The sequence below is a fragment of the Heliangelus exortis genome, chromosome 1 (genome assembly GCF_036169615.1).
Source record: "Heliangelus exortis chromosome 1, bHelExo1.hap1, whole genome shotgun sequence".
NCBI lineage: Eukaryota > Metazoa > Chordata > Aves > Apodiformes > Trochilidae > Heliangelus > Heliangelus exortis.
The window spans coordinates 153,018,602-153,044,109 of record NC_092422.1 but is presented as its reverse complement, the minus strand read 5'-3'; the positions used below and the strand labels follow the sequence as shown (position 1 = coordinate 153,044,109).

Below are 25,508 nucleotides of genomic sequence, written 5' to 3'. Positions count from 1 at the left end.
TAAATATCACAAGACTCATTCAAGGTTGAATAAATAGTGTTCTTACACAATTAAAACAGATTAAAGCTTCTCTACTAAAGCATTCACCCAACAGATTTGCTTTTGCCTTTTCTCAGAGAAGCCTGACTAGACAGAATGTAAGAAAAAAAGGAAAGAACTGTTTTTGTTAAATCCTTAATTAAATACAGATAATGCCTACTTGTATAAATAAATAACCAGAGTATTTTGCATTATCTACTATGCTGAATTTAAGGGTTCTGTCACTGACCATGCTAGAAAAGAACAAAAAGAAAAGGAGTCATAGCCCTGTGCATCCTTCTGTTCAGCAGTGGAAGAATAACAGATGAAGCCATCTACCTAAAAGCCAGATCCCAGGTTTCCATCAGTCTAGCATCCTTGTGGACCCTCTGGCTAGACTAGCCAGACCTTCCTTGCCAGTAACCAGTAAATGAACATTACACTAAAGAGCATGGAGTGAGGTGAGATGTGAAGAACACTGCTCTAACTGGGGAAGAGCCATGAAGGGGATGGTTTAAGGGAACTGTGGCAGGCAAGATGGAGGTAGTGGCAGAAGGGATGGATAGCTGCTGAGTTGAACCCAGGGATGGAAAAACAGGGCATGGGGAAACAGGCACAAAATAAGCCTGTCTAACAGCATGAAGGAAAGACAGAGGCACTAAGGGATGCTGTTGCCACGTCTAACAGGCAAGGAAGGGGTTTTCAACCCGACAAAGGAAAAGCCCTAGCAGATTCCTACATTGGCTGATCACCACTTGGTGGCTGCATCTCACCCTGCCACCCCTCAGCCTTGCTGCATCTTGACTGGGCAGGCCAAGCCCAGGTGGGAAAGCCCCAGCTCGAAGGTACAGTCCCCTGAAGGAAAGCCCTGTTCAGGAAACCCTTCATGCTCAGCCTGTGAGATCCCTGCCCCAAGCTCTTAACCAGAAAGCAGCCCTCACCCTACAAGGAGACCTGTGTGTAGGACAGAGGGCAGTGTCAGGGAAATCCCAGCACCACAGTCCCGCAGCAGCCACCATCCTATCAGTCCAGAATTGGGGCCACATGGGTAATGGGCTGGGAACTGAGACACAAAAGGCAAATAACACGATTTTTTCCCCTTTCTGCAAATCTTGGGGTTACAGTGTGTATATGTGTGTGTGGGGGGATATGTGGAAGGGAAGAAAACAAAAAAACAAATGGTGTCTTCAACCAATAGCAGGCTTGCTACCAACAAAAGGAAAAAGCAAACTCCCAGTCACAGCAGATCTCACTTCCTCCTCTCCCCTCCTCCACAATGCCCCAGGGAAGCCATAACTCCCTCTTGCCTTTTCTCACCATCAGCTTTAACCCTTCTGTTCCTCTTTTTTTCTAACCCTCCACAGTGAGATGTGAAATTTCAGCCACGGGCTCCTTCCTATCAACTGAAGAAGGAGATGCTGAGAGAAATCTCCCTTTAGAATGTACCAATGTGCTTTAACTTAAAACCTTATTAAAATACGTTTTATTTGCCTTAAAGTTTAGGGGGTTTTTTACTCCAAAAAGACAAGCTTTTTTTGGTAGAGCCTCTTTAATGGCATTCAGTGTTAGAACCTAGCAGGACTAAAGTGTTAAGCAAATGGAGGGACTGTCTGAATTAAGCACTGTATAATAGGTCCTTGCTTTCCCTGTAGTTCTTCAAATACTTCCAAATTCAGTGGTAAAATTCCATCGTCATAACTCCATCACTTTTTAATAGTTAGGAATTCTGCAGATCAATTAATCCAACTAATTTGTCTTGGTGCTGTGGTGAATTAAGGTGGAGAGAGTGCTGGTTACCAGCTAACAGGACAGTAACTGCCAGCTGTGGAGCAATCATTTTCCTCAAGCAGCTCCAACTCCATAGCTGCTTTTTTTTTAATATCTACTATGGAAAGTTGTATTTTCTAATAATAATTACTAATGACAGTAAATACAGACAAATACTCAACCATCAGGCTTCAGCTTCACCCCATCTCTGCTTTACAAAGTTGCCCTAAAGGAAGTGCTGACATCAATGAAGAGGACCAAAGCTGGATGTAATTTCATACTCTCTTTCATGATCTTTAAAAAGATATAAAACTTGTATGTGCATTTCAAGTGAGGACCACCTACAGGAAGAGCCCTTAGGGGCTCAATCATGCCAAGTTTCAGTTCAAGGTTCCCCCTGAACTCTATGAAGCCAGCAGCCTATTCTTTTGGGCATATGCCATGGAGCCAATCCTGTTCTTCATGAAATCATTGTGTTTTACAGATTTAAGTCTTATTTAAAGCAAGTAGCTAACTGCTTTTGTTAACCACACTGAGATTAAATTGAGTTAATCCCTCAGCACAAGAAAGCCATGCCACAATTACTTTCTAATTGATGGAGTCATATTTTAATGGCTCCATGGCTTTTAAATCTGAAACATATTGTTAAATGAAATAGGGAAAATTACTCCCTGGTTTAGTGCCAACATTGCCAAGGGTGATGTACCAAGCATAAATTTGCCCTTTTTATTTAATAGCATGGTAGATTTTAAAGTGCATGGATTAAAACATGTTATCCTAAATATACATTTGAAACACTGTGTCAGTGTCTCCTTAAAGTCACTGAGGTCTGAATCAAGTTCTTATTCAATTACAGAAGCATGACAGGATTTCCTACTTTGTGGTGTAGACCTAACAACATTTTCTTTATGGTATATTTAACTGCTTTGTCTAAGTTGAAAATAGGAGAGTATTTCACAGTTTTCCTTCAAAAATACTGAAATCACACATTGATTTTATCGTCATAAAGCCTGCATGAGAAAAAAGTGCAAAGCATTACATTAGATTAAATTTTGTTGAATGATGAGTTTTACATGTCTATGTATCATTAAGAAACACTACTAAAATAAAGACCTGTTGATGAGTAATTGTCCTAGCTATTACAGATGATTTCAGTGGTACAATATTTTCTGCAAATCCTTTAGCTTTTAGAAAAAGTAATCACTCTATCAACAGTTGGATAATAGTGTTCCCTCACATTTATACTTACTTCCAATCTAACTCTTGTATAAACAAGATGTAAGCCTTAGGGAGGTTAGTCTACTCCCAACAAGTGAGAGACTGTTCTGTGCATAACACTTACCAGCACTTTGGGGAATATTTTATTTGTTTGTTGCCATCTCCACCTCCACCTTTCCCAAACCCAACCACTCAGCACCTGCATTTGGTCCTCAGACTGCTTTGGACAAGTGTATTTTCAACATCTTTTAGGATGCTCCAATCAATGACTCTTGGCTTTCCCTGCTGTCTTTGGCACTTCCCTTCTCTGACTGCTATTCTGTTGTGGACACGAGACCTTGGCAAAGCATGGACCTGAAAAAGTACCAACTTCACTCTCACCATTTTGCCATGCCTCTAATTATGCTCATCTTTTAGATCATCTTCTTACATCTCACACGTTATTCAAAACTGAAAGTTTACCTCTTTTATGAAGCCAGATCACTTGTCCTTCAGCTGAAAAAACTTTCTGCCACAAGAACAGGCCCATCTCCTGCCTACACTCCCTGGACTTCCTAGACTACATGAATCCCCCTTAGTTTTTCCTGTTCCCTCACACTTTGCAGCTTTTGAGACCCAGTGGCAGCACCAATGTCTTTGTTCTCATTTTTTTTTTTTTTACAAAATGCAATTCTACCTTATCATTTGTTAAGCTGATATTCTTAAGTTTTAGCTATCCCATACACTCATCCTCAGTTATGAAATAGAAACTGAAATCTTCAGAAGCTTCATTGCTGTTAACTTAAGGTGCACACACCACAGGTTACATTAATTTTAAAAATGGCACCAGTTCTCAAAAAAAAGTTTTGCTGTTACCTCTATATGCCATGAAATTTGTCAACCTTTTTCAATAAAAATAATTATTTCATTTGTTCTCTGCTCACTCTTTCCTGTTGCTTGATAACTCTTCATGCTACTAGACAATAGAAAAGTGTCCCTCAAGGAAAGTAGGAGTAAACAAATATATTGTGGATAATTTCTACATAGTTCATACTTTCAGCTAGGAAATAATATTGGCCACTTCTCAAAACAGCTCAAGATCTACAGTTTCACAAACTCCTTAGTCATCTTTTTAGTTTCACCAGGGTGTCCTTATATAAGTCTCTGATGTCTCCACTCAGAGAGAGAATTACACCAACAGAACCAGTGCTCTGGTTACAGTATTACCTCTAACAGGGAACACCAGAAAACCCAGTTGCATTCCCATGAGAGAACTGTAGACAGTGCACTTTGGGCAGACATTGGCTATTCATGGAGGAGGAGAACATAGAGAAGAAAACAAGCCACAGTATGGCTGTATATAGTTCCTTCTACTGAGGTAACTCCATCTCCTGCTATGTAGAGAAACTTAAGAGCAAGACTGTCTTGTAGTAATCATCACGCCCCAGCAAAGATGGAGTGGGTGTTTCCTTTCAGTCAGAAGTCACATTTAAAAGTTTTCAATGAAAAAAGTTGTTTCTAATACATTTCTCCAAGCTAAAACAGCAAGTCACTGCTTTTTCACATCTAAAAATTATTTCATGCTCTAATTTACACAGGAATGATAACGAAATTAGAATCTAGCAGATAAATAAATTTAATACATGACTTATATGTTACTGCCTACAGGTGAGTCAAGTCAGTGTGATGTCAGGTACTTTGGCATTCAAAGCCATACTTATCAGAGTTGTCCTTCTGTTCTAGCTATAATAGAGTCCAGCATGCATAAATGCCACATATTCTCTGTATTGCTACCATCATTTATTTAAAACACTTCCATGACTTCAGAAGTCTGCCCCTAGGAAAATGTTAATACAATTTGGCAGCCACACCACATAAAAGATGAATTTGCAGGAAAAAAACAGTGATGTTTATGGCTTTAAAAAACAAAACAAACCAAAAAAACACAAAAAACAACACTTGCTGTTGGACTGAGAAATTCTGAATATTGCTGCAGAGCCAAGTCATAATAATATTTTTAATATCAACTTAAAAGTTACTTACTTAACAATACCCATGAAAAACTTCCAGGTCTCACAAAGCTCATTTATGGAATCTAACAATGAGCCATGTTTACCTCAGCTGTCATGGGGGTACTTGCATGACATAAAAATATTTTAATACTGTCTTTATATTGTACATATGTGAAGGTAAATATACATATATGTCACCAAGTACATTCATGGGGCTGGGTTATTTGTATAATGCCATGCCTTATCCACACAACTTCTTTACAAAAGAAAAAAAAAACTTCTTCTACTCTTTATAAAATCAAGACAGAAAGAGACTGAAGGATAACTCATAGATTGTATTTCTAACTACTTATCAAGACAGAGATCTCTGAAGTATCCTTGGTGGTTAGGTTGGAGCATTCTCCATCATTAGTTTGACAGTCTTCAAAAATAAAATCAAAGAACATGTACAACAAAAATTCCAGAGTAGCTCTAATGACACATCTGTGCAATGTATGCACAGATCAGCACCGAGGTACAAACACAAAGGAAAAAAAAAAAAAAAAGACAGTCTGAAGTACACAGTCCCAGTGCTTAGCTTTTTACTTAATTCACGAAGAATTCTCATTGGGTTTTTTTCTGCACTTCCAATACATTTTACTAATGTATTTTCCAATGTATTTCTAATGTCTCTTACCTAACATATGTCTGCCCTGATGCTTTGTCAGCTGCACATTATCATCTTACTCTGGCCACTTTTCAACCTTGAGCAGTGTGGTAACAGTATACAATAAAGAAAAACGTGGGCAACTAGCATAGCAGAAAAAGAAAGCTTCCACATTGTTTAATTTTCCATCAGAGTGTAAGCATGAGGGCTTAGAACATACAGGAGTTTCTTCTTCTAAGAAAGTTGGTTGCAAAAAGTAAGGTTGAAATTAAATAATTATTATTATATTAGGCCAAATTACTGTGCGACACCTTCTGTCTTGATCGGTTTATTTGGTTTAACTTAAAGCAATTTAAGTAGTTTGAATAAAACTGAAATATGCTCCTGTTTAAGTAAGTATCCTTGGTTTTGTTATGTTTAAATAAAAGACAACTCAGATTATATGAGCATGACTTATTGGTTAGGAAAACCTTGAACCAGATAAATAAATTGAATTACTCAGCTAGTGCACCCCAGATTCATATTTAGCAACATTTATAGCTCTATTGCAACTCTAAAATCAGACCATGAAATTAAATAAATGCGGGACAACATTGCCAAAGTAAAGTTACTGCAGTCAGAGCTCAAGTGAGAAATCTCTCCAGGAAACTATGCCAATTTTTTGATTCAGTGCTTAAATTAGTATTTGAATGGGTTCAGTAATGCCTAACCTGTTATACCAGAAAGCTTGTATCAGTTCACCTGAAAGGTAGCAAGGTTAGGCAAGGTGAAGGACAGCTACTTCTGAAATCCAAAATGAATGTGTGCTTGACAAACTGCATTATCAAGAAGGCTAAAGGGAAGAAAAGAGTTCACCAGAAATAGTAAATAGATTAATTCAATGTTCTTCTTTTTTCTAAGGAGAACATGACGAAAGAGTTATTCAGCTTCAGGCTAAAATTATTTTGCCAGATATTTCAGAAAGTTTATAACATGAGCCGCAGTCTACGATTATACAACGTGGAGTCTACAATTTGATCCTTCCCAATTTAAAAATACTGAAAATCTGCCAGCAGCATCATCCAATACAAGACATAAAGCAGCAGTACATCTCTGTATGGTTGCCCTTTATTCAACAGTTAGTTCTTTAATGTATTTCCTGCACAACCATACAATCCTCCTTCCTATTTTCTTCACAGACCAGGCACGTACTCTAAAAGAAATCCTCTTTGCGAATGACCTCCGAATGCCATGGGCTTTAACCTTGATTTCTAAGCCTACTGCTCATTCTGTTCTTGTTTGTTTTCCTTCTTATTATCCTCTTCTTGCTCTGTCACTCCCCAGTGCCATTTCCTCTCTCTTTACTCTTGCTTAGTTCACTGACTCTTCCCTTTTAATTGAGGAGAACAGCCTCCCACTATTAGGGGAGCAGGCAGATGACCTAATGGAGCTCTTCCATCTCTAACTCCTATGAGCAGTGCCTCTAAGTGCCTCTTTTGTTGGTTTGTTTGTCCGCTCGAGCATTAATTGTGTTTTTAACAAGTGCATTGTTTGCTGGAATGGCGTAAAGAAAAACATGTTAAAGCCACCAGCTAGATCTAGTTGACCTATAAATTCATCTCCCTGTTTCCGAACTAGATGGTGTCTCATGGCTATGGGATATGGTTATTGCTGAAGCAAAATAAGTTTAACTTCTGGAGTCACCATGGGTTTATTGTGTTTAGGCCCACGTCTCACTGAGAGGAAGAGAACTTTACATCAAACTGGCAACGAGAAAGGGTAAAAATGCCATTCCTACTTTCCCCTAGCACTGTAAAAAGGCTTTGCTTTTGTATTAATTTGTCTTTGCTTATATATTCTATAATGTCAGGCACTAAACTTGCATTTTAAGATTTTATAGTAAAGTTATGCAGAGCTATGGGATACATTTTTAACTGCACTGTTACACCAGCAAAGATGAGCCCAATTACAATAAAAATGATTCTACTTATTTTCCACACAGATTCAGTTACACTGGCTATATTTTTTTTCTATCCTGAGAAAGTTGTACACATGTGATCTGATTTAGAGATGCATAAAATATAGCTTACAATTTCTTTCTGAAATTCCCTGATGGTGGAAAATACACACACATCCTGCAGCTCGTGACCAAGGCAAGTGGCTTGATGCAGTTACCAAATTATCATGTGAATAACACGAAGGCTTACACAACAAAACCAAATAAAATCAGTGTCTGAAGAATTACTGAATGTTAAGAACTGGAAGCAGACAATTAATGCAGGAGACCAAAGATTCTGCAGTTTGGAAAGAAATCATTGTAGATTCCTAGAGAAAAGAAAAAAAAAAACCCCAAACAAACACAACAAAACACAGCACAGAGAGTGACAGATTCCAAAATGAGAACTGACATGCTTAAAGAAAAGAGTTAGCAGACAAAAACCTGGATTTAAGGACATACTCCTGTTGGTAAGCCCCTCATAACTACAGCGGAACCAGAAGAAACACAGGGTCAGGCCAGAATCACTGGCCTGTACAAGGGGGCATTTGCAGCTATTCTCAGAGTGCTTAGACCGTGTCCCATTTAAGTCCATTTTGCTCTGGAATAAAGGTTTACATAAGACACAGAGCAATGATGAATCACACACTGAAAACAAAAGCTCTGGGGGGGGCTTGGAGGGGAGTGGTATAAAAAAGATTTTTTAGAAAAATGCTTTTGGAGGAGAAATGAGTTGGTTTTTTTTTCCACCACAAATCCTGTATCCAGTCCCACCAGAGATAATAAAACAGTAACTTACACATCTGGCTCTCAAATAACACTAAGTACAATAAAACATTATGCAACTGTCCATGTGGTTGCTGCTCTGTAAAGGGCAAACATGTGTTGGCTTGATACCACATCTAGCCCTGATAACTTTTCATGGCCTATTTAATTCATCACTGAGTATCAAATGCCACCCGTGCAAAGGCACAAGAAGCATGACTTTCTGTATTGGGTTAGGCTGTTAGTGCCATTATTGCCTGCTCCCTGCTTCCCAAGCAGTTTTTTCAGCTGTAAATTGCCCAACAGATGAAGCTGATAAAGCATGGCACCAGCTATCTAACCTGGGAATTGGAATTGGCTTCATACTGCAGAACACTCTGCCTGACTAGTCAGAGACTTCTTGTAAACTTGCTTCTCTACTATTTTAATCTTTTCAATTGGCAGAGCATAGTCTCCATTTTTTGTTTGCAGGCAGAACTGTATGCACAGGTGTTGTCCCTGAACATTTGGCCACAGTGTTGCAAAAGGACTCAGACTTAGCTTTCAAGGTTTGAGGGATCTAGTTGGTCTCCCTAAATGAAAAAAAAAAAAAAAAAAAAAAAAAAAAATCCACACACACAGCCCCCCCCAAAACAAACAAGAAAAAAAATAGAAAGATGGCAAGCTTTGTGGTGGTGTAAATACCACACTTTCTCTTGAATCGTGATAGTGGATTGGTCTGTATGATGCTTGTAGTTAATTCACTGCTTGTTCCAGCTGAAGAACTGAGACCTTCATTATTTATAATCTTTAAATTAATCTTCTCACTGTAATACCTGGAAGCCTTAAAAAATGTTACAGACTCTACAGTCACAACACCTAAGTGAAGGAGGGTAGAAATACCTATTCACTTTTACAGGAAATTTAAGCAATAGACAGTCCCCTTGCCATACCTCACACTGGTTACCAGTTGCTTCAGGGAATTCACTGAGGGGATAGACAGGTGCCAAAACAGGGCATGCACAGCTCCCCAAAAATTAAATCTATAGCTCCCCTTCCTTATAAAGATATACCCCTCAGATTCCTTACAGTTCTTCTCAAGGAAGAAGAACAAGTGTAGGTGATTAATGCTGTTTGGCTGTGCACTCAGCTCACAGCTGTGCCCCATGCAAAACAGCACACAGGTGATGGCAGCAGCAGACCTCTCTATAGTAGCTCCAGTGGGTTTTAAGCCTGGTATAATCCATTTTAAGCAATGGGAGACCTCTCCCTGACTTTTACCAAAGACTGGTTTATATCCTTGTGACACGTCTTTTGTTGTGTGTTCAAACACCGCCTTAGTTTAATTTAACTGGACGTAATTCAATAAATTAGAAACCAAGTTGAAGCTTTCCCCTTGATGTAAAGGTCACCATGACCAGAGCTAACCTAAAGGGAAAATCATTGGTCCCTGCTTGAAAACAGCACCTACAATGATGTTTGTGTTCATTTTCAGATTAACAAAGTACAGATAGGGAATATCTTTGCATACTGGACATTGAAAATGTCCAGCTCAAAATGAGCTAGGAAATTCTCTTGCTTTACAGTCTTTACAAGTTTTGATGGGTGCAACAGAAGGCAGCAAACCCAATCCATCACACCAAGCAAATGTAAATAATCTTATGGCATTTTACTAACAAACCAAGAAAAAGAGACCATAGCTACATTGTCACTGTATAGTGTCACACATTACTTCCCTGAACATGGAAAAACACTTAGATAACAGCCACAAGAAGCTGCTCTTCTTGATACCTACTCAAAAGAAATAAAATATATTAAACTAGTGACAAAGACAGATACTCCACCTACTTAGTATATATTCATCTGTGTAACAGCTCTAGGACAGGGGAAAATCAAGCATTATAGCACTCCAAAAATTTGAAGTTGTGTTGAAGTTTCTTGTGTGTGTCATTCCTAAATATTCTGTGAGCAAGTCCTTCATGTGAAATCCCCTATCACTTGTTGACAGTGAAGACTTGTTGACTCAGAGAAGACTGGATTCCACCCTGGGAACTGAGAGCAAAACAGTACAGAGCACAGTAAAAGTGGCCTTGAAAAAGTGTGGTCACAGATGAGGTATTTATGGAGGTGTCAGCATTAAGCACGAATTAAACACAAAGCAAACAGAGGTCCTTAGTCAAAATTATGGCATAGTAAAAGGTCATCACAAATCAAGATTAACAATCTCTATTAGAAAAAGGATAACTGAAGTACTAAAAAATGGCTCTAGCAAGGAAAATTATAAGCAGACAATGACAAATAATTAAGGTCTCTTACAGTTCAACATCTGTATGATAAACCAGCCCTGCTCAGCTCAAACATCCAAATTGACAACTGACTTCTAACACCTGCATGAACCCAGCTTCAACCCATATGAATACCAATGCTCTTGACTAGAATGTTTCTATAATTTCTGAATTTGTGACGCTAACCTTAAGCATTTTAAAACACTTTAGAGCTGGATCTGATTTATCCACTGCTGAAATCCACTTCACCTAGAAACAGCAGGACAGAATATGAACTTTCTCTGTATATTGCAATAAATATTTTGTCCACTTCACATGGTGAAAATATTGGTGGCTACAGTAAAACTACTTAAAAGATCTGAAAGAAAACTGTTGTAAATGCATTTTTAACTCAATGGAGAATGAGAAAGGAATGTTGATGTTACTGAACTCCCTCCAGGTATCAAGAAGAGAATCAACTTGTAAATGCCAAAAATGAACTCTGAAAAGGTGTTGAAATGCAAATTATTAAAAAATTGAAGCTATTCTAATGGTACAGACACTTGTTAATATATAAAAAAGCATAGACTAAAGAACTTCTGTTTTTATTCTATAAAGCACTATGTAATACTGAGGATAAAGCCTGGGCCATGGACTGGGCCACAGCACAGGACCAGATTTAGAAAAAAGCACAGTTGTGTTAGAAGGTAATAGAAGAAAAACTGAATAGAACCAAATACAAACAAACCAATGGACTTCCTTTATGGTTACAGAAACAAAACACTTCCTGGCACGGGAAACTTTGTTTCATTTGCCTTCCAAACTGCACCTCTGTTTCTAAAGACAGTTAATCCAGTTTAAGTCAATCTGCAGTTTAGATCCCCTGCAGATATAAAAAGATTACAGCGTGTCTTACCACCATACTTGTTTAAAAAAACAAAAACAAAAAAAAATTGTATAGTCACGATGGATAAATGCCTCAAATATTCAGGCACGTGAATATAATATGACTATTTTCTTCCTGTGTGCATGCATTTATATACACACACAGCTGGACAGCTGTGGTAAAAACTGTGCCTGTGAAACCACTGTATGGTACAACACCCTATGCTACAACTACTACTTCATGATGTGCAAGAGGAATAAACTTGGCTCACATTACACTTTTATATTAATACACAGCTATTCATTTTTATGGCTTCCACTCCCTGTACTTCAGGCAATACTTTCTAGCAATTAGGAAGTGGGGCTTTGTGTTTGTAAGCAGGCACTGCCACACTATAGGGCAGGATTCAGAGGGACTTAAGAGTTTTGACTCAACACAAGCACTGACTGTGACCTAGATACCTTTATGATTTAAATAAATCCTGATGTTCTGTTCTCAAAATTACGGCACTTCTGAATGTTTTAAAACTATAGAACCTATTTAAAAATTAAACATTGATTCATCCTCTTCATTCAAACTTGACCTCAAACTTTAAAATCAGGGAAGTAAAACCTACATTTTGCATCAGTTAAGAAACTTATTTAACAGCTATGCTGTTAAATACATTGAGAATATTTCAAGTACTGGATTTTGCTATGAAGTTTTCTTCCCTGTATTATTTTGTTTAAAAATTTATTTTGCTGGAGGATGAGGCACTCTATGCACCAGCAGAAAGTATGCAATCATTGCTGATTTTAAGTCAGATTTATATGATTTTTAATTAATTGCATTATGATGTCCAGTGGTATAAAACCTTGTGAATTAATAAATTTATTGCAAGAGTAGAATATTAATATACATCTAGAATTACATATATTAATTCAGATACAGTAATTGAAGTCCACATTCCAGAAAAATAAAAAAAGGTCTTTTTTTCTTTTTTCAGTGATTTATATAGATTTGCCAGTGCCTGGTTTTCCACAACTAAAGAAAAAATTAAACAGTTTAGAAAATTTAGCATCAAATATTTAAGTAGTGAAAACAGAACCTTTTCAGAAGAATTCTAACAGTGTATTGATCACTTCCAATCAGTTACATCAAAAAGACATTAAAAAGATCTTGTGAATTAATTTCAAAACAAACAAGAAACTGTTATTTTTTTAAAGAAAAGTTAGCAGTATAACAAAAAAAAAATCAACCCAATGAAAGATTTTTAAATCCCTGAGATAACCCCTTAAGTTTCCCTTGACATTAGTAACTTCCTGAAGAGTTTTGGCATTCCTCTTTTCCCTTCCCATGGCCAGTGCCTACAGGTACAATGATCTTTGTTTAAAGAATTATTCTTAAAATACCTGGTAGGAAAACAAAAATAAATAAAAAACAAGTCTAGAAAAACCAGGATGTTTTCCAGTTATGAGGAAAAGTACTGGCTTGGGTTTCTGATGTTGATGAGGGAAAAAAAGCACAGTACTTTAGAGGTAAGGTCCCTTCTAACCTTGAAAATTCTATGAAGTTGTTGAGAGTGCAGGAAGGAGGTACAGTCCACTTCCCTTGCTCAGGGGTAGGCACACTCCTGATGAAGTACTGATAAATCTTACCTAATGAAGCAATTAAACCAATAAGGGTCCCAGGGAATACAAAACAAAGCAACCAAACAACCAAAAACCACAAAACAAAAAAGAAAACAAAACCCCAAAAAAACCAAAAAACAAACCAAACGAAAGAACCCCAAAACCCTCCAACAAACAAACTCCAAAGGGTCCAAGTAAAGCAGCTTTATTATAAAGCAGCTTTATAAAACAACATTATTGTTCAGCCTCTTCTGTTAAGCACCTGGAACTCCTAAAGATAATAGAGAAGAACAAAATTTTACCACTATACTGACATGTTAAAGAAACCACCTTCTGCCTACACTGGAGACAGCCAGAAGAGCTCTGGACAAACATGTACTGATCCACACTACTCTGTCAAAGACTAAGACTGGATTAAAAAACAAAACAACCACACAAACCAGCCAAAAAAAAAAACCAAAAAACCCCCAAACAAAAAACAAACAAACAAAAAAACCCAAACAAACAAAAACCAAGAAAACAAACAAACAAAAAAAAACCCCAAAAAAACCCCCAAACCTCCAAACTTAGTTCATAAACTTTCTTCCAGGACCACAGAATTCCAGGATGGAAGTGGCTTCAGACAGTCTCTAGTCCAAAGCTGAGTCAGGTTTGACCTCAGTCCAGGTTTCTCAACACTCTATCCAGTCAGCTCTTAAGAGCTCCCAAAGATGGAGACTGCACCCAAAGATGGAGACTGCACAGCCTCTCTTGGCAACCCATTCCATTGCCTGACTGTCCTTGTGGAGAGAATTTTTCCCTTGTATCCAGTCTGAACCCTTCTACTGTACATCATTGCTGAACCTGCCCCATCTTCTTGATTTTCCTCTAGATTTTGGAAGGCTGCTATTATGTCACCCCAAAGCCTCCACTTCTCCAGACTGAACGGTGCCTGGAGATTGTTCCCTCAGTGTAAAAGTTAAAAAAAAAAAAAGTTAATTCTCAGTAAAGGTCATGCAAATTCAAGCATTTATTATGGAAGTGATGACCCCTAAGACAAAAGTCTACATAAAATTAAACAAGTGGACATGATCTGCATGGCGCTGATCTCTGTGAATGCTACTGGAAATTAGTATAATCAAAACTTTGAGAAATTAAGCCCTATTGTTATACCAGGAAAAGCAATATATTAATATATTAAGTATATAAGTATTTTTAAGTAAATATGTAATTTTTATATAATATATAAAATATATTCATATATTTTCCTGTGTGACCTGCTGTAGGTAACTCTGCGGGGGGGATTGGACTAGATGATCTTTCGAGTTCCCTTCCAAGCCCTAACTTTCTATGATTCTATATTTCTGTGCTTACTGAAAGTGTTCTTATCAATTGCTGTATGAAATGCTTTAATAGGCAAATGGAATTAGCTGTCAACCTACTGAGAAGTCATATGCTGCACTTCATTAATGCATCAGGTGTACTCTAAAATAAAACCCACAAAAAACTGCAAACCTCAAGAGAAGAAGGTAAATGAGTAACTCTGCTGGGAGTGTATTATGACATTAGTTTGTAAAAACAGTAATAAACTACGGGCAAGATGCACAAAAGACAGATAGGTAAAACTTCTAGGTAATTTTAAAGATAGTTTCAATTATTTAGTTCATGGACCACTTGATACACACACCCAAGGGCAACATTAGACCTTTCCATACGCATAACACTAGATTTTCATCTGTAACAGCATATGGCAATATTTGCTAAATTGCCCTTATACAACAGGGGCTCTATTTTATGAGGTAATATTACTTGTCCTTTTAATGTATAAAGTCATAAAGTAAAGAAATCATTTCCAAGGTAAAGCCATTCACTTCTACCTAGGTAAGAACTGAGGTATCAAGCTGCACACATGTAGGTTACTACAAATAGCAAATTAGGGTCACACACTACTTTGATTTATGCCTGAGTATCACTGAAATTCAGTCACCCAAGATGAAGGCTGCACATTTAATCTCTATGTTACAGCCATTGTAGCAGCTGGATAGCCACAATTTATTATCAAACCCCACAATCAGTATTGAGTGATTAGAGCTCCTGGAAGTCTCTAATGAGTTTATCTAGCACTGTGGAGTACATAATATGTCACTACAGTGACATAAAGTGCAGTTTTTGTGCAATTGTTCCAAGCAGAATTTACTCCTTAGATCCTGCATCCTAACACTGAAGGTCCTGTCTTTAAACCTACTAATAATCTTAAGTTCACTATATGTTTGGGTTTGATTTCGTTTAAGAAAATAGCATAATATCAGGAAGTAATGAAAATAATGACTACTCTCATTCTTTAGCAAGTCCACACCAAATAAATTGTTTAAAATTGCTTAACAAATTCAAAGTCATTGAGTGCTTACACAATTGATGAGATGTTTTACCTCCTTTCCTAAAATTGTCCTTCCAGGGATAAATTCATCACTATTGAATTCCATTTGAATTCTTTTCATCTATCCAATTAAAGGATATGGCCCATGGACTGTTTTAGCAATATATCAACTGTGTTAAAGCTACTTGATGATTTTGCAGTTTTCTTTTTTAACTATGACTTTGCAGATTTCAATATTTAACATATCTTTAAACAAGACAGAAAGAGAGAGTTGAGGTTGGGCTGAAAATGGTTCAAGGAGAAAGGAAGAGTTGTGACTAAAATAAGGAAACATTGAAGGGGGAGATGAAGGGATGAGGAGCTGTAACTATGCTGTGTCTTTGAGGTAGCTTTATAAATTTATTGGATTTTGCATAAGTATCATGCTAATCAAATGGTAATTTTCTGCACCTTTGATACATGTTCTACAAATATGCAGTGACAGTCACAACCCTGAAGGGCTTAGTCTGAAGAGATAATGCAAATAAAGAGTAAAGGGCTCAGACAGAACTGACTTGCCCAAGGCTACATTTCCAAGCAACACAAGTGTATTTTTACTCCTGTAGCCATTGCTTCATGCTATCTTTTCTAAAGTAAAATACAAAGCACAGCTAGGTTTTGTGCAGTTGAAAATAACTCAGTGAGATGTTCAGTGATGCTTTGGGCAAACAGACAGGTAGGTCTGCTGCTTCCTTTCTACTTGTTTTTTGCATAGGCATGCCAGAGCATTTACTGGGAATTACTGCCAGGTGGTGGATAATGCCCCAGAGATGAAGGTGATGTGATGCTCTCTTTCTTAGATGCACAACAGGTACATCAAAAGTGTTATAAAGCATTACAGACTATCTCACTCCTTGGCATGCTTGCAACCTGACTGTAAGTGTTCTGGCTGGGGGTAGCTGTTTGTGTATTTTGCCTCAGCAGTTTCAGATCAGTTTTCTGCTATAGCTGGTCAGCCGAACTCCTGTTGCAGAAAGAGTAAATGGGCTAATCAGAGCCTCCTGAGGCTGCTCCAGAGCAGTCACCCATTCTAGCCTTGCTATCAGCACCTGCACCACTGCTAGGCCCACCCAGAGGAGAACCATGTTGATGAGACCAAGGATGAGATAACACTTGTCATAAGGCAGTGAGGAGGCTGGGGAGACACCTGATAGTCACATACCTGTTGTGCCCATATTCTGTCTGTTACAGTTATTCAAGGAAAGCAAATAACTCTGTCTTGTTTTTCCTCAGCTGTTAACTTTGGTATCATGCTACGGCTGTGAAGTTCAGTTAGCACAGCATAGACCTTCAAAACCTAAGACTCAGTGCAGCTGTTCCACAGAGTATGAAGTTGCTGTGATGTTCACTCAATCTAATTGAAAAGCATCCATGTTATCTCCATGTCTTGACAAGGAAGACTTCCTTTTAATCCCGAGATCAGCCTCACTAAGCAGAATGTAAACATGACATTGAAAAAGATAGTTCCCACAGAGAGTTCTCATTCATCTCCCGTGTTGGTGTTCACTACCGACAACTCCTCTTCCATTATTCAAAGTTATTTCTGAAATGACTCAAAACTGGGTTTTTACCCACAGGCTATTTTGGTACAACAGAAGACATAAGACCTATAATAAAGTCACAGTTGTAACAAGGCATAATGTCTGCCAGGAGACCATACCCGTTGCAGTTTTTTTCTTTTTCATCACTGAGAGTCCCACATTACAAATAAACAGTAAGAAATACCCCCACAGAGGAAATTAAACACCTTCCCTTCCTCCCCACCCCCCCGCTTCTCCCTCCCGACTCATTTCTTTTCCACACATGCTGTCTGCAATGAAAGAACATGGAAAGGGATGGAATCACACCCATGTCGCTTCTGAACCTCCAACAATGTACCTCCTGGGGAAAGAGATCTTCGTAAAGCATAAATAACAAATAAGAGCAATAAAATCTGCGAACACAAATCAGTAAACTACCAATTTTCTTGCAAACCACGGCAAATCCCCTCCGTTACTCCGCATCCCCCGAAGGATGGACGAGGAGCTTTTGGCAGGAAACGCGCTCTGCTTACCTTCATCATGCTGGCAAACGGGGGGTATTTCCCTGTCGGGGCCGCCGCTCCTTTCGGTCAGCGCTGCTGCTGCTGCTCCTGCTGCTGAAACCCCGCGGGCGGCCGAACCCCCGGGTGCGGCTGCGCGGGCTCCGGGCTGGCCGATCCTCCTGCGGGCTCTGCCGGGGCTGCTGCTGCTGCCGCTGCTGCTGCCGCTTGCGGGCTCCGATTGCATCAGCGGGCGAGGGCGGTGCGCACGGCAGCCGCCGCTGGAGAAAGCGGCGAGGGGCTGGGGGCCGCCCCGCCTCGCTCCTCCCGGCGGGCAGGCACGGCACGGCACGGCACGGCACGGCACGGCACACCGCCCCGCCTTGCCCTCACCCCGGGGAAGCACCGGCAGCTCCCGGCAGGGGTCTTGGGCATCCAGCCCACCGCCAGCACCTCTCCGCCGGGACAGGTCAGCTTGCAGGGTCAGCCGTGGTGGCTCGGTCCTAAAATGGCCCCGAGTCGTGCGCCGAGCCTGTACCGAGCAGAGACAATTACGTGCTGTAATTTATACCGAGGATAACGCGTTCTTCTTAACCCCTCTCCCTATACCAAGAATTAAGAAACTCATCATTTTCAGCCCCTGAGTCATTTCCTCCTTCTCCCATCCAAGCTGTCTGACACACCAAACACCTCGAAGCTCATCCCTGCCATGTCTAGCAAGCCCTTCAGCTCTCTGAAGGCGAGGCAGGCTTCCCCCAGCCACTACGTGCACAACTTCTGCTAAGTTCCCCAGCAATGGAAAGGAACACAGGCGGGGCCCTCACACCCCATTTTTGTTGGAGCTAGCTGGGATTGCCAGATGTTTCACTACGGGGCTTTGGGTCCTTCCCCTACTAACCAGAGCCTAGTCCATGATGAAGTCAGTGTAGCTGCACCTTCACAGCTCTTTGTTCCTCAGTTGGCCATCTTACAGCTGGCATGTGCTACTGTGTCTCTGATTTCTGTGCTTAGGTACCTGGCAGGCAGGGTCACCAGCTCCTGAAAACAAAAGAAAAAGCCTCAGAGGCTGATCTACTCTGCTACTTGTGTCAAGGTAGCTGCCAGTGAAACCGTACAGAAGTAGTACAATGAAGACGAAAATTTTTGAGAAAATCCCAGTTGTAACCACTGTGTGATGTTCACGATGTACTTACTTTCATCTTGACTGATTTTACAGTTAAGGCTCTTCTTCCTTTACTACTGTTTTTTGTAAACATTTTCCCCTTCTGATCTGCTTGAGAGTAATTGTAGAAGGCTGTTTCATCTCTGTGCTACTGTAAAAAGTTCCAGGCTCAGCTTTGCATGATGTACGTGAACTATTCTGTCTTGTACAATGGCAGAGGCTGGATACATAAATGGACGTAGATCCCCGTTCCTGCCACTCTTCAGGCAAGTAAGAAAATGCTATTTAAAAGAATTACAAAACTTTGGATTCCGAAGAAATATGGGTAGGTGACACTACCCAAAATAAAAGTTCATGTGAACAGTTGGATGTTCTAGTGGCTATTTAAGAAACAAGATACATGAAGCAAAAAACAGGTGACAGAGAAGACAGCAAAGAAACATCAGATACAACTCATCATTAGTGAACTCCAACTCAGTGCTCATGAGAACAACTCAATCGACTCATGATGAAATATCTTCAGATTACAACCACAACAGAGGAACAACCATACTGGGTCAGGCCACACCAAGTCCATTTAATTCAATATCCTGTCACTGACAGTCAACAACAACAATGCCTACAGAAATGTTACAAGAACAGAATAAACATGTAGAGGCACTTTCCTAATGCACTCCTTTAGCCTCGAGGGGTTTGTACCACAGGAGTTTCTTGAAAGATGGATTATTCAGGCTTAACAGTTCTTGGTGGATTTTTGCTCTATTAATTTGTTTCTTGAACCAATGTAAAACTTGGCATCTATAAGGTCTTGTACGAATGAATTCACCAAATTTAACACATAATTTTGGTTTATTTTGAACTTGCCACTTGAAAATTTCACATCACGCTCCCTTCTTCTAATACTGTGAGACTGTGAACGCAAATGAAGACCAAAGTATTCATCCTCTATGTGTCATTAGTGATTTTACTGACTACTGTTGAATCCTCTGTCATACATCTCATTTTTTCCAGATGAAGAGTCCTAATCTTTTTAGTCTTAATATAAGAAAAGTTCTACACTCTTGAGCATCCTTGATTTAGAATGGGGATATGAGACACAGAAAAATCTAAAAGTAGATATGGTGACCTGCATTTTCAATTTGCTTTTTTCCCCGTTTCTTTTCCTTGTGTCCTGTCCCTAATTTGATCATTCCTGAGCATTACTGAACTGAGCAAACTGAACCAATATTTTTACAAACTATCCAGTTCCAAGATTTCTTTCCTAAAAGGTAACAGGTCCTTCATAACTCACTGTTTGTGTAAATTAAGCTCTTTTTTTGCCATGTGCATAATTTTTCACTTTCAGACATTATTATGTTATTTTGGCAACTGTGAACTGAATTTCACAAGGTCTTTCTGCAAGTCTTTGCAAATAGCTCTAGTTTGTTGAATTGTTTAACACTATTACCCTGAAGGTTTTAAACTCATCAGGGAACTGTCCTATCTGTCTGCCTCCACTTCCCTACCATTTTCTCAATTGCACTGACTGTCTCTCCTGTTTCTTATCTTGCAACCAACTAATGAAAAGAACCATAAAATCACCTTTCTTATGGGAGATTATTTTCTATGAGCCTTTGATAAGGGACCTTGTCAAGTCCTTTGGAAATCCACGTAGATTGTACCAATTGGATGTCTGCATGTATATGGAATTCTCCAAAGACATTTCTAGATAGGCAGGTCAGGATTTTCTTTCAGAAAAGTCATGCTGTATCTGCCCCTCAACATGATATTTATCCATATATATTTTCTGCATTTCTTTTTACAGGTTCTACAGTTTTTACAGACTTGCTCCAGTATCCTTGATCCCTCTAGTCAACTGAATGCAGTTTTACTTTTTCCAGAGCTCGGTTTGCCAGTCTGAAGAGTATTGTGCTGTGAGCCCGTTTTCTTTTTAAGGTCTCTGCATCTGTTCAGGAATTCACTACAAGAAAGATACTGAGGTTCTGGAATGAGTACAAAGAAGGACAACTAGGTGGCTGCTGAAGACTCTGGAGAACAAGTCTTATAAGTAGCGTGCGAGGGAACTGGGGAAAAGAAGGGGGGAAAAGAAGGCTGAGGGAAAACCTTATCACTCTCTACAACTTACTGAAAGGAGGTTGTAGTGAAGTGGGGCTTGGTCTGTTCTCCCAGGCAAATAACGATAGGAGTAGAGGGAAATGGCTTCAAGTTGTGCCAGGGGGGGTTTATACTGAATATTAGGAAAAATTTCTTCACTGAAAGGGTTATCAGGCACTAGTCCAGGATGCCCAGGGAAGTGGTTGAATTATCTTAAAACTTCAAAGAAGTTTAGATGTGGTGCTCAGGGACATGGTTTATCACCAGACTCAGCAGAGTTAGGTTAGTGGTTGGACTTGATTTTAAAGGTCTTTTCCAGCCATAATGATTCCATGATTCTACTACAGATGCCTTTCAAGTTCTCATTAAACTACTGCCAACTATTGATGGACAAAGCAGAATTCATGGACTGGGCATAACTAAGAAATAGAAGAAGGAGAGGAAAGGGAAAGGACAAATTTTATCTCAACTATAGAGGATTTGTGCAAAGCTGGAACACCAAGTTATCCAGAATATAGTTTAAAAGACTTTTTCTTGATAGTCGAGCTGTCCCTGAACTTCCAATAAAAATAAAAAAAAGACCAAAGCTCAGAGAAGCTACAGAGATTATTAAAAAAATTTCACTTCGCTGCAACACCCCAAAACCTGAAACTGCCATTAGTAAATGTGCCATACAGACATATTTTTGCAGTGTTCTCTTGAATTACCTCAATCTACTTTGCATTAACTCATACTTACTTATGTAAGATTGCAGAAGTTATAATGCAAAGGACATCCACCTAACTGATTCAATCAGTTGTATTGATCCATCAATTTAATAAATTTTCTAGTTTCTGAATTTCTTTTTCATAAACCAGGCCATTGTTCATTTCTACACTAGATTTTTCATTAATGCAAACTTTAAAAGTTTTAATGAGTAAATTTTTCACAGATAACAGAGAAGTAATTTATATACTTTGACTCCAAAATGCTTCCACAAGTTCTAGAGATTGACAAGGTGAACAGAAGGTGTGATAGGCACTAGGGCCAGATTATCTTTGTAGAATATCCACAAAAAACTATGATTAATATGTTTCATTCCTTTTTCTGTTCTGCACAGAAGCTGTGCAGAAGTGCACAGTATTTGTCTGCTTGCTCTGGGCTCCTGAGTAGAATCTTTGCTGAAGACCGAGGGGGTTTTAATTGTGCACATTATACAAACCAGCACTGAATAATCTCACTTTTTAGCCACAGAAATATGAAGAACTACTGTTAGGAAAATGAAAAGGCTCTGTGATATGAAGCCAAATAGGGAGTTTTGTAAGAAGCAGCTTGCATAATTCCGTAATTCTACACGGAATGAAAGACAGAAGCCCATAGCTTGATACAGAACAACTAAGAAGGTAACTGCAGAACATGATTTCCCTATAGCTGCCTTGCAGGACTTGGAATATAGATGTGGAAAGATGTTAAAGAAGGGTGAAGAAAGAGCTATGGATGAGAATCAGATTGGTGTTGTAGAAATTTCTTATTAAAAAATAAATATATGTATATGTATTTATACAAAACGATGGGAGAAGCTAAAATAATAAGCCTTATACACAGAAAGCAATGTTTGCAATTACTAGTCTTCATTTTGGAAAAGGAGACAAAAGAATTCTTTGTAGAAACATGAAGACACAGTGGCCCCTCTCATAGTCATAGGTACACGTTACCTCACTGAAGGCTCCAGGTTTCAGTGGATGTTAACAGAGAAATAATATTTCTTTTGTGTGTGTGTGTCAGCACCTTTTCCTGGTGCTCACATAATTTTTCTCCCTCCTTGAACATACCAATTCTGCTGTGTGTAGGCTCTGCTGTTAAGTGGATTAACAACATGACCTGGGTTTAAAAAAAAAAAAAAAAAAAAAAAGCAAAAGCAAAACAACAAAAAAAAAGGGGAAGGAAATATTCATTATAGATGCTAAAGGGCAGGAAATGCCTAAGCTGGCATCCTCACAGAGAAATAGACTGCATAGTTACACTCTCAAGAAGATAAAGGGGAAAGTGGCCCCACAACACCTGAAAATCAGGAAAACACTAAGAAAAAGGCTGAAAGGAAAAGACTGGCATGCATATGGGTAACTGGAAACAAATAAACACAGCATCCCCTGTTCTTTCCTTTCCAGACACTTAGGGAAACAGCATTTTACACACACTTCCTAAATAAATACTTTGTGAATGTGCCACTTATTTCTGCCCTGAGAGGCAAGAAAAACACCACGCTATGGGAATTAACTAAGAATAGAGCTTATTTCCAACACTTCTTTCATATTTCTCTTTCCTAGCTACTCACCTCTCCCCTCCACCTCCTCAGGAGGGCGGGCCCCTCCCCACAGGCCTCTTCCAGAAAGTTCTGGGCCACCACTCCACCCCCTCAGCCCTGCCAGCCTCGGGCTGGCTGCCTTCATACCACAGAAGAAAGATAAAGTGTTGGTGTCAAGTTTCTGAAGCAAAACCTTCAGAAGGCATTTAAAAGGAGCCGAGGTGTCCCGGAGGTAGGGCAGGGGCTGAGGGACAGCGATGCCACAGGGGGTGGCAGCAGATGGGGGACAAGGACAGGGTGAGGTGCAGGGCTCCCCTCAGCTGGCACCGTCTGAGGCTTAAACCACCTGAATCCTGAGTTCTCATCAAAATAAACCTTTACCTTTGAAGGGAAGTGCTGTGGTTCCTCTTTGGCTGATTTTCCCCAGGCTGAAGTAACTCCTGAGTCAGGTTTCATAATGGGTAAATTCCCCCACTCAGGTCTGCAGCTGTCAGAGGCGGGAAGCACTCCATATGTTGGGCTGTTGTGGCTTTTTTTTTTTTTGGAGTGGGGGAGCAAGTTGAGGTAAAATCCCTATGTAAGTTAGATCATTAATGATGAAAGCCACTCAGCCAGGCTCTCTGCTGAACTACTTGATTTCAACAGGAAAGCTAAATCGATACACTTTTAAAGACTGGTTTTTTTGCGTTTTTGTCATTTTGGACCCAAAATGCCTTTTATTTCAAAGCAGGAGAACTACATGGCAGAAATCACAGGAAATCTTGATTCCTCCAATGTTAATGGAAGAGCTTTTTGCTCTGGAGGAGGGAAGGAGGAGGGAAGGAGAGAGGCAGGGAGGCAGCTGGGCTGTGGCAAGCAGAAAGCCTGCTTTCCCAATCTCCAAATTACTACTCAGCTGCTTCAAATCCTGCCAGCTGAGTGAGGGGCCAAGGAACAGCTTTTCGGCAGGAATAGCTCTCTATAAAAGGTTCAGCATCAGCTTTGTGTTTTAAAGCTGCAGTGCAGTTCCCCTGGTCTAAATTAAATAAAGCTTTAAAAGTACACAACAAAGCAGCCAGAAATTTTCAAGACTTTTTTTTTTTTTTTTTTTTTTTTTTATCCTGCTTACTGGCCCCCAAACTGTCAGCTCATTGAGTTGTTGATTTGTGAGAAGAGAAAAAAAAAAAAGGCCTCCTAAGCAAAGCATAACCATAACCATGCACAGGCCTTGGGGGAGAGGTGGGTCCTTCAGGCAGCTGTTTCCTGGGGTGGCAGCTGGGTAGACCCTTCCCCATGAAGAGTGAGATAAAATATTCTATAGACGTCTGAGAGAAGGCTTTTGATCGCTTGCCCTTGTCCTCATTGGGGACATCAACTTCCCACATGAAGTGCTGGAAACATAATACAGCAGAGAGGAAGCTTCTAGACTGTGTAGAGGATAACTTCCTGATGCAGCTGGTGAGGGAGCTTACTAGGGAAGGCACCCTCTGGACCTGCACCTTATCAACAGAGGTGGGCTTGTGAAGGATGTGACCATGGGAGGTTGTCCTGGGCATGCTACCCATGAAATGATAAAATTCTCCATTTCTAGAGAATTCAGGTGGAAGGAAAGTCAGCCTGGAACAGACTGCCCAGAGGGCTCTAGAGGCTTTGTCCATCATCAGAGCCTTATTGGAACTGCCCTGGGCAGCCTCTGCTCTGGCTGGCCTTTGGCCAGGTGATCTCCAGAGGTCCCTTCCCACCAAATCGAGCCTGTGATTTGCCATAAGAGGAGATGACAGGAGAGCTTTCCACCACGGACTCCATTCCTCAGCAGGAGCAGGGGTGCTGCCTTGATCCTGTTTGCTGCCAGAGACAGAGGCAAGCCAGGCTGTGACAGTCCCACTAACACTGCATTTCACAGAACCATCACAGGTAGAAAAGACCTCTAAGATCACCGAGTTCAACCATCAACAGTGTCCCCTCAGCAGCCACCAACTCGAGGGCCTCCTGTGTTTCTGGGCTCATTGTCCTGGCCCACAGGAGATGGTCAGGGGTTGAACTCTGCGGTTCTTTGCTTGGTCGGATGAGCTCCCTGTCCCCGTGCCTGGTATGGATGGGGAACTCTGCCGGGATCTGCTCCTTGACACATGACGTTCTCCAGAGGACCTGTGGACCTCTTTTCCTGGAATAAATTGGGATGTTCCATTCCAGGCTTAAGGCTTGTCCGCTCATCAAGATCCTGGCTCCTCCACGTCCTCTGCCTGGCAGGGGAGCAGTAGGTCACTGTGGCTCCATGTGGCTTCCTCAGAATCGCCTGATGGACCTGTTCTGTTTCCTCTCCCCGTCACGGGGACTCCCCCTATCTCTGCCCCACTAGCGTCGTCTGCTGTGGTGGCTCCATGGGTGCTCGCCCCGAGCTCGGCCCGTGCTTCCATGGATCTGGGCGGCTCCGGGACTTTCTCTTCCCCGTGGC

At 40.2% G+C, this 25,508-nt stretch overlaps 1 protein-coding gene across 2 annotated transcripts in view; it reads right to left on the bottom strand.

Annotated features, from left to right (window-relative positions):
- Positions 1-18,146, bottom strand: part of BCAT1 (branched chain amino acid transaminase 1) — a 58,741-nt gene extending 40,595 nt beyond the window's left edge. Inside the window, exon 1 of one of the 2 annotated variants that reach the window (XM_071733071.1) lies at positions 17,568-18,146. In XM_071733071.1, coding sequence (XP_071589172.1) covers positions 17,568-17,576 — 9 coding nt within the window. In that variant the 5' untranslated portion in view covers positions 17,577-18,146. The remainder of the gene's footprint in view (positions 1-17,567) is intronic. The other variant, XM_071733069.1, reaches the window with a different exon arrangement.
- Between the last annotated feature and the right edge of the window lie 7,362 nt (positions 18,147-25,508).